We start from the raw sequence: 14,442 nt of genomic DNA on the forward strand, positions 1-14,442 counted from the left end.
GGTGTTACTTTCTATGAAACACAGATCAGAAGATTACAGAGAACTTGTCAGCGAGCTGATTCAGAACTATAATGTGATGGGATGTCATATCTCTCAAAATAACTTCTTGAATTCACATCTATTTTTTTCTTTCCTCAAAACCTTTGGGTAGTGAGTGACGAACAAGGGTAGCGTTTTCATCAGGATTTTTCTGAAATGGAAAAGCACTACCAGGAAAAATGGGGCCCAAATATTCTGTCAGACTACTGCTGGACACTCAAAAGAGGTGTTTCTCAAGCGAAGTATAGCCTAAAATCTATTTCACATACATTTTAGGGAAATAAATATGATTTTAGGTAAAATGTTGTTGTTTTCTAATGCCAGGCGTTTGACAATGAAGTCATTTGACCTCTTGCACTCTAATATAATTTTCAAAGATATTATCATGATCAGCCACTGAAGCACAGATTTTGAGGTGTTCCGAATCCATTTCTTGGTTTGAGTTGCACAATGGGCAGTTAGGGGACTGATATATTCCAATTCTATGCAGGTGTTTGGCCAAACAATCATGGCCTGTTGCCAATCTAAATGCAGCTACAGACGATTTTCTTTTAGGTAAAATGTTACAAGGTATCAATACTGGAAAAGTTTGAATTACATTTCATACAATTACTCAAAAACCCTGGGTGATAGAAAATTTTTGAAAACAGATTTGAAATCAGCACGAAAATTGCTATAAGAAACACTCATTCTTTATCTTTTAACAAAAAGTATTTTAATTTTGTTGATCAGTGTTATGAATGCTTGAAATCAGGTATGTATGTAAGTGCGTGTGTACATGCCTTCTGCATACATTTCTATTTAACATTTGAACATATCTAAGGTATTAGTATGGGATATACTCTGTCAACAAAGAAAAGAAAATCATTAATAAATTAATGTTTTACTTTTATAAATGATGCTTCATATCATTAATTTTTAAGTAAATCGATCTAATTACAATGCAGTAATATAAGACATTCAATAAAGTGCTGTCTGTTATTTCGTATTTTACATAAACATAAACAATATATAATTTACCAATACTTCACCAGATAAACACCAAATTATAGTTAAATACGTTATTTTAATTCTTACTGGATTGAAATTTCTGATATTTGATATCCAATTACAAGAAAAATAACGTTTTTTGTGCAATTTCTACGTGTTTCCTAAATTTCTTTGTACATTCTAACAATATGTTCCCAATTCTTTCACATGTCTGGGGTTTATTTGTATTCTGTAACAGACAAACCTGACAATTACATCTGCATGCCAACATAAGGCCCCAAAGAAAGGAATATACATTTACAATTATTATTTAATTTATTAACAGAAATACAGGAATGTACATGATTTAAGGGCAATGTCCGTTACAAATTAAAAATTAAATTCAAATAAAGGAACTTTTTTATTTCCTTATTGTGTTAGGAATATTTTTTACGATGACAATGAGGTATCAGAAATTTCAACACTTTTCAGGTAAACTTTACTAAAGGGAAATTCTGAAGCCCAATAGCTAATGTACTACAATGCATTTTATGAAAATAGTAGACTCGAATACTTTCATGCAAATTGTTTTGTTTCTTTTTTATATATATTACACATGAGTTACCAGCTGACGACTGTATAGAAAATATGCAAATTATTGAAAACTACTCTCATTAAGTGGCCACATAAAAACGGACGGAGAACAAATTACTGCATCTACAGTAATCTTTACATACAGAATGCATTAACACATTTTCATTGTGAGCTAAACTGTTCTCTTGACATTTATGATGCACTTCTTACATTAATAGATTTACACTACATAAAACCTACCACACAACCACAATTTAAACACAAATTGTACAACACAACTCACCTCTATAAGAAGTGGACGATTTAATTCAATTTAAATACAAAGTAATTAATTTCTTCGGACATTACATCAGTGCCTCGACTTAGGAGCTAAAATAACACAACCTACCACACTATTGTCATCACTTACATGGAGCTGCTCCAACTATAAATTTATTTACCATCTGTAAGTGGCATCGGTGCATTTGTATTTTATTGCTAAAAACTTGTTAGTTTTTCCCAATCTTTTGAAACAATAAAATTATTACCAAACCATATTGTGTATTTATTGCTCTTCGAAGTTTAAGAGGCCCTATTGCTAAAGTTGTTGCATGGTTATTAATAGGAATGGGACAATATAATGCTCGATATCTCAATATCATCAATGCTTAACAATACAATTGGTGGAATTTAAAATATACTTTATACTTTCCCAACAATCGGTAAATTTTTACAAATTACTGTCCTGATTTTTTAATCAATGTCAGAATTTCAATTTAACAGTGTTTTCCTACTTTTTCTGCACACAACTCTCAAGTTTCCTTTTATTTTTTCACAATGACAGTAGTTTTGCAAGTCTTACAAGCAATTAAACCGATAATCCTCAGAAAACGTTAGAAAGGTAGTAGGTATATTAAAAAAGTTTGTAATAAAAACGCAAAAAGAAACCTTAATTTTGGGATACGTGGACAAGTAATTTCATTATGTACTCCGTAACTTAAACAGCATAATTCTGTGTCCAAATTTAAAGTTATGTACAGTGAAACCCTGCTAATTCAGAATTTGCAATAATTCAGACAGCTCAATTTTTTTTTTTTCACACAAAAGACTTGGAAATTAATATTCCATACATTGAAGGTACAAATCAATGCAAGGAGTGAAAATGTGGTGATAAATTCAAATTATCCAACATAAGATTCACATAGATACATTAATCGAATTTGTGGATGTAATCGAAACTATCAGAAAATTTATCTTGCTTTAAAAAATGCGTCACAATATACATAAAGAAGAGCAGCTCAAACCGACACAAACATATTTTTTTTTCTTAAATCAGTCTGAAAATTTTAAAGTTAGTACTTCCTGTGCACTAAATGTCTGAAGATTTTAAAGTTAGTACTTCCTGTGCATTAAATGACAACTTAAACCCATTCTTAATATTCAATATAGGTATTTATTAAAGCTAGTCACAGTATTTACTTCCTGTACAGTAACAGACTTCGAGAACTTCAAAATCATTTTTTTTAATGAATGTTTTGTGTTCCATACGTTTGTAAAATAGAATGATTAAACACTTAGTAACTAAACAATTAAATATAAAGTATCATTTTTTTTTTAGTTTTCTAAATAATCCTGTTCCAGTACATTCTCTTTAATTCGGGCTTTCACTAATCCAGAATGGATTCCCCCCCCCCACCCCCCACCCCCCAAAAAAAATTGGTCCGAATTAGTGAGGTTCTACTGTATTATGATTTTCACACTAGATTTAGAATAAGTTTTTATTTTAAATGTACAGTAAAACTTCTTTTACACACTTTCCTCTTGTATGTTTTCCAAACATACATTTTTTCCTCATGTCCTGCAAAATTCCTTTATTTTCCATGTTAATTTATTTCGGTTACACATTTTTCGTTTATATGTTTTTACCCATACAATAGTATTTTACACCCTCGGAGATAAGGAACCTAATTTATACAGTATGTTCTAAATCAATTTTGCTCGAAATTATGTTTGCCCTAAAAATGTAAGAATACGAGAATATATTATGTGTTCATTGTTAAGCTGCAGCCCACTTCGAAATCTGAAAAAAATCGAAGCTGCCCATGTTTTCCTCCACTAATGTGTGGCCTTTAATGACGCTATTACTGCTCTAGAATCAGTGTAACATTCTGTAACATACCACGATATAACCGAACAAGTTACAGAACAATTATCACAATATGAGGGCATGGTTTATTTCTTAAGAGCAACAGTTCAAAATAACTGACCTTTTGTAAAATAATCACATGTTATTAAATGAAGATCACACTGAAATAACAAGGTATGCCAATGTCGTAAAATTTTCTGGATTGGACTTTAATTGGTAATACATCAGCCACTTTTGATTTTAAGTAGCTAAAATTCTCTACAAATAATCTTACATTCTTCAAGAATATGTGTTATAAATTTGAGTGCTGCATTATAGACTCAAAGATGGCTAAATTTTGAAGTTCTAAATTTCTCTTGTGAAAATCTTACTAAATTGACTGAACTTGTTATCCCCATACAGTTTTCAAATGTTATTTAAGATGTCATTTCAGTTATACATTTTTCTAACTTATGACTTTTTTTTTTGTCTCTGCTGGTTTCTTTAATATGCTCAGCTAAGATCGAGAAACTTCCCTCCAATGTGGCATGTTTGTAATATTACTGCCTTTTGAATTTATGATAGGAAATTTTGACACTTTGTGTTTTAGACTATTCCGGTGTTACCCCTGTAACTAATAAAATTAATAGTAACATTATAATCTCCTTCTGCTTCTGAATTTAATTTTCAAGTGCTTGAAATTCTATAATCAGGGCTAACCAGTCAGGCAAAAATTTCATTAGTCAGGATGGTTGAACTACAGAAATGCAATTCTCACTCGTCAAGTAAAAATTTTCACTCAACACAGACGAGTAGAGGAGTGCTTTTTTTTTTTTCCAAGACATGTCCATAATTAAATGTAATATTTCCTGTTTACTTTAAGTTATCAGTGCAAAGAACAGAAATATTTATAATGTATATTTTATTCTTAGACCTCTAAGATAATGCATGATTTGTTGTAATCTACATAGTGTCTTCTTTGATTTTATCAGTTTATCCTAATACAAGATGGCTGTGCAATTTTCAAGAACTGTAAAGAATGTTATTTTCATGATGGGAATGTAGTGATTTATGTATACATTTTCACCAATTATTCACTATTTTCCTCCTTTATTTCTGTTAATGTAATAAGTAGAAAAAAAATTATTATATTTTTATTATTGATTATGAAATAGTATTCAGTAACAGAATTATATTTTCAATACTGAGTATCGAGAAATGCTGGTACTTTCCTCATCCTAAATTATTACAACTTTAGGAGAAGCACAACAATGTGATTGAACACACATGTGCAAATGGGCCCATATACGACAGGAAATCAATCAAATGGAATCAGTCTTCTAATGGCTAGGCCTTATACTATGCATATATATATATATATATATATATATATATATATATATATATATATATATATACAGTAGAACCCCGATTTTAGATGACCTCCATTTAACGTTTTTCCACATTTAACACTGAAATTTCACAGTCTCAAAAATTATTATGTAAGTTAATGTATTTTTATGTTTGATTTAACATTGATCTCTTTCCTGTGAACCCCGCATTTTATGTTAAAAATTGTTTTTAATTTTTTTTTAATCTCGACTAATGCAAAAATTAATGCAATTCGATTCAACGTGCAAAATACAATTTTTTTTTTTTTTTTTTAAGAATCAATGACTTGGCAATGCTGCTGCCTCACTGCCACACAATTCTCCCTCTCTCACCACGTCTACATAAAGCTGCGTTTCTATTCATCTGCTAATTCCCGCCCTTTGCAAGAACCAATCACAAACAGAATAACATACAACAGAACACGACACAAACAGTTATGTTTTCCATTTTTGGTGCAGTATTGTCCATAATTTTCTTATTGTAGCTTTATTGCAAATAAATTACATTTTTGCAAAAGTATTCACACATTTTTAAACAAAAGTAGCAATCCCCTATTTAGCATCAACCCCCATTTAAGGTTATTTATTTAGTGTCCCCAGAAAAACGTTAAATAGAGGTTCTACTATAATACATATATTCTGCTTTGTAAACTAAATTTATCTGAAGATTATGAACAAAAGACTTTTCGTTGTTCTATCTAAAATTTTAACTTAAACCCAGGCTGGAAGCAATAGCAATGCTTCAGTGGAATAAGATTCAAGTCAATTTTTAAGTTACAACAGCTACATATCAGTACAGTCTTTCCAATCAACATTGTTTTTTTTTTATTCTAGGAAACTAGTACAACAAGAATAAATAAAATTGTACCTAAAATAATGAACAGCGAAATATGTATATCATGTAAATCTTATTATGTGCTTAAATATGAATCCTGCGTAGGTATCTCAATAATGACGATAAAATAATTAATGAATTGTGATGTTCCAATTCCTTCCTTAATACGAATGTAGAAATGTTGTGACGAAAAATTTAAAAGGCATTTTTCAAAGTAACATAGCTTTTACATTAAATTATAAAGTTTATTTATAAGTACATAAAGATATCATTATCTGTATTTATTTAAACTAATAACTCTATATCAAGAAGCAAATAAATTTCATTCTGAATACAGAGATGAAGTACAACACAGATGATCGATTTCAGCTGGCAAAAAAAAGATGCACAGAAGAGTTGACGAGTTTTAGCCCGCTGTGCAATTGCAAATCTTCTAACAGCACAATACTCATTAGTCACTGGATGAATTCATTAGATTCTTTCCAAAATATCAAACAATTTGACAATCTTCAAAAATCAAATTACTCAATACTTTTATTCGATACTGTTTGAGGTATGATCATGAGCAAATAGTGGGGGCCACACTCCAAAAACAACCATCAGTGCTGCAATAACTCTAGGAGTATATCTAAAAGATCACTTAAATTACGCAATGCAATTTTCTTAAGTAACTATGCTACAAAAATTTTAACAACTGAAGTTTCTAACACTGTAGCCCATAAACTGGCCCACAGAAATATGAATTAGAATGTGTATAGTAGTGGCCAAAAAAAAAAAAAAAAAAAAAACGGACAGACCCTTGTAGCTGATACAAAAGAATCCTGTGCTGTGCATTGTGTCAAATTGTGGTAATTTCAATAAGGATAGTGAAGCCAGATGTATGTACTGCTATTTAATGTAAAAATACGCAGTTATCTTTGCCGAATAGAGGTAGAAATGTAATATTGATGCCAGATGAAAATAAAACTCTCAAAGTTTTTTCGTCTGTAAGTTTGAGGCACTGAAGGAAGCAAAAGACAGTAAGAATCGAACAAATGCAATAAATTTCATTGTTACAATTAATTATATAAGATGGATGTATTTTGTGACTAGCAAAATTTGAATCTGTGACTTTGAAATCAGCTACAAGGGTCGATCCGGTTTTTTTTTTTTGCCACTACTGTACCTAAAATGTAATTTCTTTGGCTAAAATTAAATTTCCATTACATTTAAGTATACAATTAGTGTAAAAATAATTAAAATAGGTGGCATTTTATGCATATAATCATTAAGGGAACTCGCAAATCTTTTACCACCTGAGGAGGTGAAGTCTTTGGTTTCGACTTGCCAAATTCAATCATTTAACATGGTCGATGATATAGTACTTTAAGACATCATTTGTAAAAGAAATGTGACAAAACAGGTGGAAAATATGTATATATTTTATATACAGTCAACTCTAGGTATAGTGAACTCGGTTATAGTGAACATTCAGCTATAGTGAACGTAAATAGTTGGTCCCAACCCGTGTACATTATAAAGTACATTAATATTTCCGTTTATAGTGAACCATCACTTCGGTTATAGTGAACCTAAAACTATAACTTCCCCAGGAAAATGTAATTTTAAAATGGCCAAAATGATAATTTAGGAAACCCTTCCTCCTATAACCTTCCAAGAATATGTTCAGAACAAAATGTCAAACCTTCTACTCATTATGTGCATTGAAAGATGAAGAATTTGTTCAGCTTCCTGGACAGTTTGAAACATGTTAAAGAGAATAGTGTACGCAGTGAGGGATAAAGGAAGGATTAGTTCTGACTTCTTTAAAAGAGGTTATTCGAAGAATAGGAAGAGAAAGTGTTTTTTTGTTTTTGTAAAAGGGAGTAGAGCGATGACCATAGGATAAATACAAGAAGGATTATAGTATAATGGTCCTCAACCCTTCCTCCCGCATCTTTGTAAAAGTGAACCCGAGGAAATTCCAAGGCCGAGTACACAATAGCATACCTCTAGTGGGAAGAGGTGCGAAATCGGTCAGTGCCTACTACCTACATGGCCAGATTAGATTCAAGTTTCGAACTGTGAACATCTGAATGTCGAAGAGTAAAGTGTTTAAGTTGGAAGATAAAGCGAACATTGTTACTGATATTGAACGTGGTCTGTCCCAAATGGACATTAATACTGTATGTATAGCAACATCAATAGTATAAAAACACACACTTCGGTTTTAGTGAACCTCACATATAGTGAACGAAATATGCTGGTCTGCAGAGGTTCACTATAACCGGAGTTGACTGTAATAAGATTACTTGTAACAAACATTATTAGAATCTATTCTTTTACGATTAAATAAAAATTAACTTCATACTTATTTGTGCAATTGGTCGAACTCTGCATGAAAACACATCCCACTCACCCAACACTATTCCATATTTTTCCATTTACATATAATCAACTACAGCTGCAAAAAAAAAAGAGAGAGAGAGAGAAAAAGAAAATAAAGAAAAAAAAGAGAGAAAGAAAATAAAGAAATAAAATAAGACGTACAGCTTGTCCAAGTCAAGTCTGCGAGTGGGGATATAGGGATGGAATGTAGAGGCAAAACACAGTTGCCACATAGGTCACTTGATGCTCAGATTTCAATGTGTGCACATCGTTTAGAATACACTACGGAGCGCACGCATTTTTTGTCCTTGTCTTCAGATAAAGGCATCAGTTACGCTGTCTCCCAGCCTCCCCCCTCATGCAACTTTCTCTCCTACGCCCACACTTGCCAATCAGAATGCCAAACCTCACTGTCAAGCAGAAGTAGAAGTACAGTCTATTTCAAAGTGTCTTAAATTGTTACCGCTCTATGAACTGAAGCGCAGTAGGAAAACTTTGCTGTCATATGAGACTGTACTGGTCTCCTCTTGTTACGCCTCCTTTCACTACAGAACTGCCTCCAACTTCCCCTCTCGGCTCGCAGACTTAACTTGGTCGAGGTGTAAAACCAGCTTATTATTATTATACAGTACAAGTTTAGTATAAACTCCTGGAGAACGGGAAAAATAGTGAAAGTATAAAAATTCCAAAAGAAATAAGCAATATCATAATCTGCACACCTATAACACAAAAAAGCAAACAATATGAGAAGTTACATTTGACAGTTATAAACGGAACTAAACTGCAAAGAAAAAACAACATATTAGCATTGTGATCTATTAAAAACCATGACACAAAAAAGCACACGGAAGATGATAAAATGCAAGACTTATTGGCAGGAAATTAATAAAAAAAAAAGAGAATATACAGTTGCAACTTTTGGACTAGAACTGCACATGGCTGCTTGGCGGAACATTTAGACAAAGTATTCTAGATTATAACTACACTTTTGCAAAACATCAAACACTGTTATAGACAAGCACCACTTATTCCAATATGATGTACTGAATGTTATTTTGAAAGGCTGACAGCATTGTACTGAGATGTTAGAAGATGAATGGCACTGGTCCAACCACAACCTATGTACTGCCACAAGAAAAAAAGAAAGTTATAACATAACGGTATTCATTAAATTACATGTTCCATTAATTTATTCTATTTCTCTCACCACCCCCCCCCCCGCAAAGAAATGAACTCATATGGCTGTTCTGTAACTCCTGTCTTGCTATAATTATTCACTTAATGGTACAACCATCAATGCAACCAACATTCAAATATACTGCGAAACAAATAGTGAAACATTGCCTTATGTTTTGAGCTTTGAAGTGAAAACATGTTGAAATCTAAATGAAGAGCAAGTATTTCTTACATTGCCTAAGTTTCGCTTTTCCAACATTTAGACAGTACAAAGTGACCACCCAACAAATATGCCCAAAAAGTTTGCATTCGCATAACACTAGTAACACCTAAAGTCTCGATATTCACTGATGTAAATATAAGCCAGATTTTTGTACAGCTTCTTTAAATGTTACAGATGGTATTAAGGTTTAACGTTGTGTTCACAAAAAAAACAATAACAATAATAATAATAATAAATCAATATAGCTATATATAACTGCGTAATTGTGAGGTAAAATAATAGTAATGTCTTTTAATATTGTAGTTCTAATATACTGTCAGAATGTCATAAACTACAAATCTATGCAAAGTGAATATTATGTAGGTATCACATTAAGAAAAATTTTAAACACTATAGCAAAAAAAAAAAATTGAATTTATTTTGGCTTTCATTTTATAAGTGTATTTCAGTACCGCACAAAAAACATCATCACTTAACCTCTGTAATATATATTGAATTCTGACTCGAAGTATTCAATTATTCCCAACAACAGAATTGCAACCACAGATCAAAGACGTAAAAAATAAGTACAGTGAAACCTCTCATTTACAGACATCTAAGGGACTTAACAATCTGTCCGCATCTGGGAGGTGACCTTTATTGGGAGGAAGGCTCCCCAATCTAACAGTAAATTTATAATATGGATTATGTATCCCTTTACGCTTTAAATGAAATGTATTACTGTAGTTTAATTCTAAATGCAGTATACTACAGTAAATTCTTTGCAACTTTGAACTACAGTAAATAAGACCGAAAAAGGAAAATACAGTACTGTGCCATGCAATTTTATTCTAGGTCTACAGTTATGCATTACTGTAATTTATGTTCAGGTGCCAGGTCTCTCGAAAAAGAACAACTGATTGAAGCGAAGAGAATAATCCTATTAACCCTATCATGTGTCAAATATAATTTTATGATCTCCGAAACGTTGGACCCATCAGACAGGTTAAATTTTATGACTTTGTTTATCAACCCGCTTCCAGCTAAAAAGGGGTAGCCGGCTGGACTAGTGGTAGCCTACGAGACTCTTATTGTCTTCTTTCATGTTAAGGAATTTCTGTACTAAATTTTCCATTTTTGTAACACATTAGGTCTTGAAAACAAAGTTCTGTCCGCAGTTAGGAGGTAAAGCAAGCTTAGGATTGTGAAACAGCTGTCCATGTCCGTGTCTGAGTGTGTCTGTAAACGAGAGTTAAATTTATCATTATTTCTATATTATTTCAGTTGGGACATAAAAAACTGTCCGTATATGAGGAGTGTCCGTAAGGGGAGGTTTCACTGTATATAAGAGTCTGAAATCAATTAGCTGTAACGAAATTTCGTTAAATGGGAATATGAAGACGAAAGAGGTCTGAAGAAAGAATTGTGTTACTAAATATTTGTTAATTTAGCATCCATTACAAAGTGTTTGACAGTAGTTACAGTAACATGGGAGAGACTACATAATATGTAGGGTATTAGTCCGTTTTTCCACCATTCGTTGTTAAGTATGTCACACATTGGTTTTGTGCAAATAACGTAATATGATAGGAATCTCCTGCTCTGGGCGAGATCAATCATCAACAGGGCAATATCATCACATCAAAGAATGTTAGTCATCACAATGTGTGGAAAGTGGTTGCATATGAACCCTTTATTTATAAGTACAGCTCGCACCAAAAAATCAAATCACAATTTATAATGTCTTTAAAATTCTGCACTTTCACATTATGGGTAGTAAAATGCAGTTATTTCTGTACCGGTATGATTTTTTTCATAAATGTAAGCTGAAGTTAAAAAGTTATTCCCACTTATATGCTATTCTCATCATCCCATTCCAAAAAAAGTACAAATGAGATTCCACTAGAAAGACTTTTGCACATATTGGTGTTTACACTAAACTCCTACATTGTAAATTACGTGTTATAATGTTGTCCTCCTATAAATATTTGTGTTTTGGTTGTCTTACTGTTCACTAAAATTGTATGATTAAAATGTTGCATACAATTAATGGGTACATATAATCAGTAAATGGTTATGGATTGTCGAATCTCCAGTATTAATTATTGCGACTTTTTTTTCTTTAGGAAAATCTGAAATGAATGGCAACCGTGTAACATTCCTTCGAAAGTGTCACAAAAAAAAAAAAACATTCATTGAGCTATAATAGTGAGACACTTCAGACAATAAAGGGATATACAAACAAAGCTAAAGAGACAACAACAATGATAATATTTTATGGTACCAACACTTGAGTATTAACAGAATAAGCCAAATTATACCGTTAAACTTAGAGGTAAGGTTTAAAAGAAAGCTGGTTGCAGCTTAGAAAAAAGCGAAATAATAGGAACAGAAAAATTATGGGCAGCGCTAGCGCTCAATTGAAAGTACAAAGCCTATTCAACGAAACCTCAGGAAGGCAAAAGGCGTAGTATTAAGTTTATTTATTCTCTTCATTGTTTTAAATATAATATATTGATATAAATTTGCATACAGACTTAAGCTCGGTTATTTGTCTCGTCAGCCTTTACAATTTTATATGATTCAAGTTTAAGACGAAACTGTTGAAAATTAATAAAAAATATTTGTTTCCCTTCTCATATGAAATATTGAAGAATAGTAAAATTAACTTAAAATCTGTAAACAGAGAACCTAATACTTGCTATTGCTGCTGAGGATTATTTCTTTCGTCGTCATCATCATCATCACATCATCATCAAAGTAGGCTATATTAATTTAAACAGTTTTCACAACACGATTATTTTAAGTTTTCTTTTCTCTTAGTGAGTTACAACAGTCTGCATGAAACGATTAAGTAAGAGATCCAATAATGCAATGACATCATTTTCTTCATACCCGAATGCATTACAGATGCGTTAACACGAATTAATCCACTTGTTCCTTGGAACCAAGATATCAAGAAACTAAATTACAGTGTTCAGCACAGGAACACGTAATATATTTGAATACACAACTGATGAAAGTGATGGAAATAAATTCCAACAGGCATCACTTCTAACATATTACATCACCACTGAACTCAAAACCAACCTAAAAGTGAACGGATTGCAAACAAATATGGAGAAAATCTCCTACTCAAAAGTTCTGCCATATTAAACCTGTTCCGAACAAGATTATGGAGCATTAAGTTAACTGTTACCTTACATTTAATATGACAAAACGAACAGCTTCATTGCTAGATAACAGTTCTGTTCTTTGAGTTATGTTAGATGCAGACTCAGTAGATAACATGCGTAACAGACGTGCTGCATGCAGATGTGACAGCTTCTTCAAGGTTGCTGTCCAGTTTTCGATATCCTGAAGTATTGGGACGCCTTCGTGTTCCCCGCCTTGCCCTGCCTTCCAATGCCAAAGCAAGAATCTGTAAAACAACATTACAATATGAACATAAGAAATTTGTCTCGGATATCAGCTGAATGGTACATCGGTGCCACAAGTGAACACTTGTAAATACCTAGGTATATATTTAAGTAACAAACTGGATTGGGAGGAACAAGTCACTAATACCACAAGGAAAGCCTGGAAAGCACTACATTTCTCTATGCGTATTCTGAAGAAATCTAACCGAAAGTCAAAAGAATTAGCATACAAAACCCTTGTTCGCCCAATTATGGAATATGGAGCAGTAGGTTGGGATCCGTACAGACAAAACCAAATCGATTCAATAGAAAAGGTCCAACACAAGGCAGCAAAAATGTCAAAATGGGGAAGGGACATGGTGAGGAGATAGTAAAAGACTTAGGGTGGGAACTTCTCAAGTCAAGGCAACGAAAAACCAGACTCGCCACATTGTTCAAGGCACAAATGGGACACAAAGCATGGACCGATATCAATGCTAGATTAGCAACACCATCATATTTAGGAAGGACTGATCATATTAGGAAGTTTAAATGTAGAAAACAAAGAACGGACGTGGCAAAATTTTCCTTTCTTAACCGCACAATAGTAGACTGGAACAGCTTACCTGCAGCAATCTTTAGGGTGGTCCTCTTCAAATAAATACATTTAAGGAAAGGTTGAGAAGATTAGACTGAAAATTTAATTGGAGGTGCAGTGTAATTATTTAAGTTGTGTCATGTAATTAATTGAGTTGATATATAATTAATTAAGTTGATATGTAATTAATTAAGATGATATGTAATTTAGTTGATATATAAATAAATTAAGGTGATATGTAATTAAGATGATATGTAATTAAGTTGGTATGTAATTAATTAAGGTGATATGTAATTACTTAAATTGGTAATAGTTGGGTGAAATAGAAGTATTTATAAGTTAGATTTACTTTTGCTTATCGTAGGCGTTATTATAGAATAGTTTTTATTTATAGTCCTAGGTTTATTGCATCTACTATTTATAGATTTACGTTTATATTATTTTATTCCATTTACGTTTATTTTATTTTATTTCACGTAATTGCAATTATTGCATATTATATATCACTACCACCGGGTGTATACCCAATTGTAGTGTTAATAAATACATACATACATAATGCTGGCAAAAATGCAATGCAGTGAAAAAATTGGTTTCAAAAGTTTGATTACAGTAGTCTAAGAATTAAAAAATAATGACAGACTACATATTCATCACTCCTTAGAAGAAACCACATGGCATCTCTGTACAAACTCTAATGTCAACTATCAACAATATACCTCTAATAGAAACATCAACAACCAAATTTCTTGGTTTGCATATTAATAAT

At 32.2% G+C, this 14,442-nt stretch overlaps 1 protein-coding gene across 1 annotated transcript in view; it reads right to left on the reverse strand.

The window, feature by feature from the left end:
* Positions 1-906: 906 nt before the first annotated feature.
* The window catches only part of LOC138704507 (trans-Golgi network integral membrane protein TGN38-like), a 29,007-nt gene continuing 15,471 nt past the window's right edge, over positions 907-14,442 (reverse strand). Inside the window, exon 4 of the mRNA XM_069832454.1 lies at positions 907-13,098. Within this exon, the coding sequence (XP_069688555.1) occupies positions 12,955-13,098 (144 nt within the window). The 3' untranslated portion in view covers positions 907-12,954. The remainder of the gene's footprint in view (positions 13,099-14,442) is intronic.

Source organism: Periplaneta americana, chromosome 1 (assembly GCF_040183065.1).
Source record: "Periplaneta americana isolate PAMFEO1 chromosome 1, P.americana_PAMFEO1_priV1, whole genome shotgun sequence".
Classification (NCBI taxonomy): Eukaryota; Metazoa; Arthropoda; class Insecta; order Blattodea; family Blattidae; genus Periplaneta; species Periplaneta americana.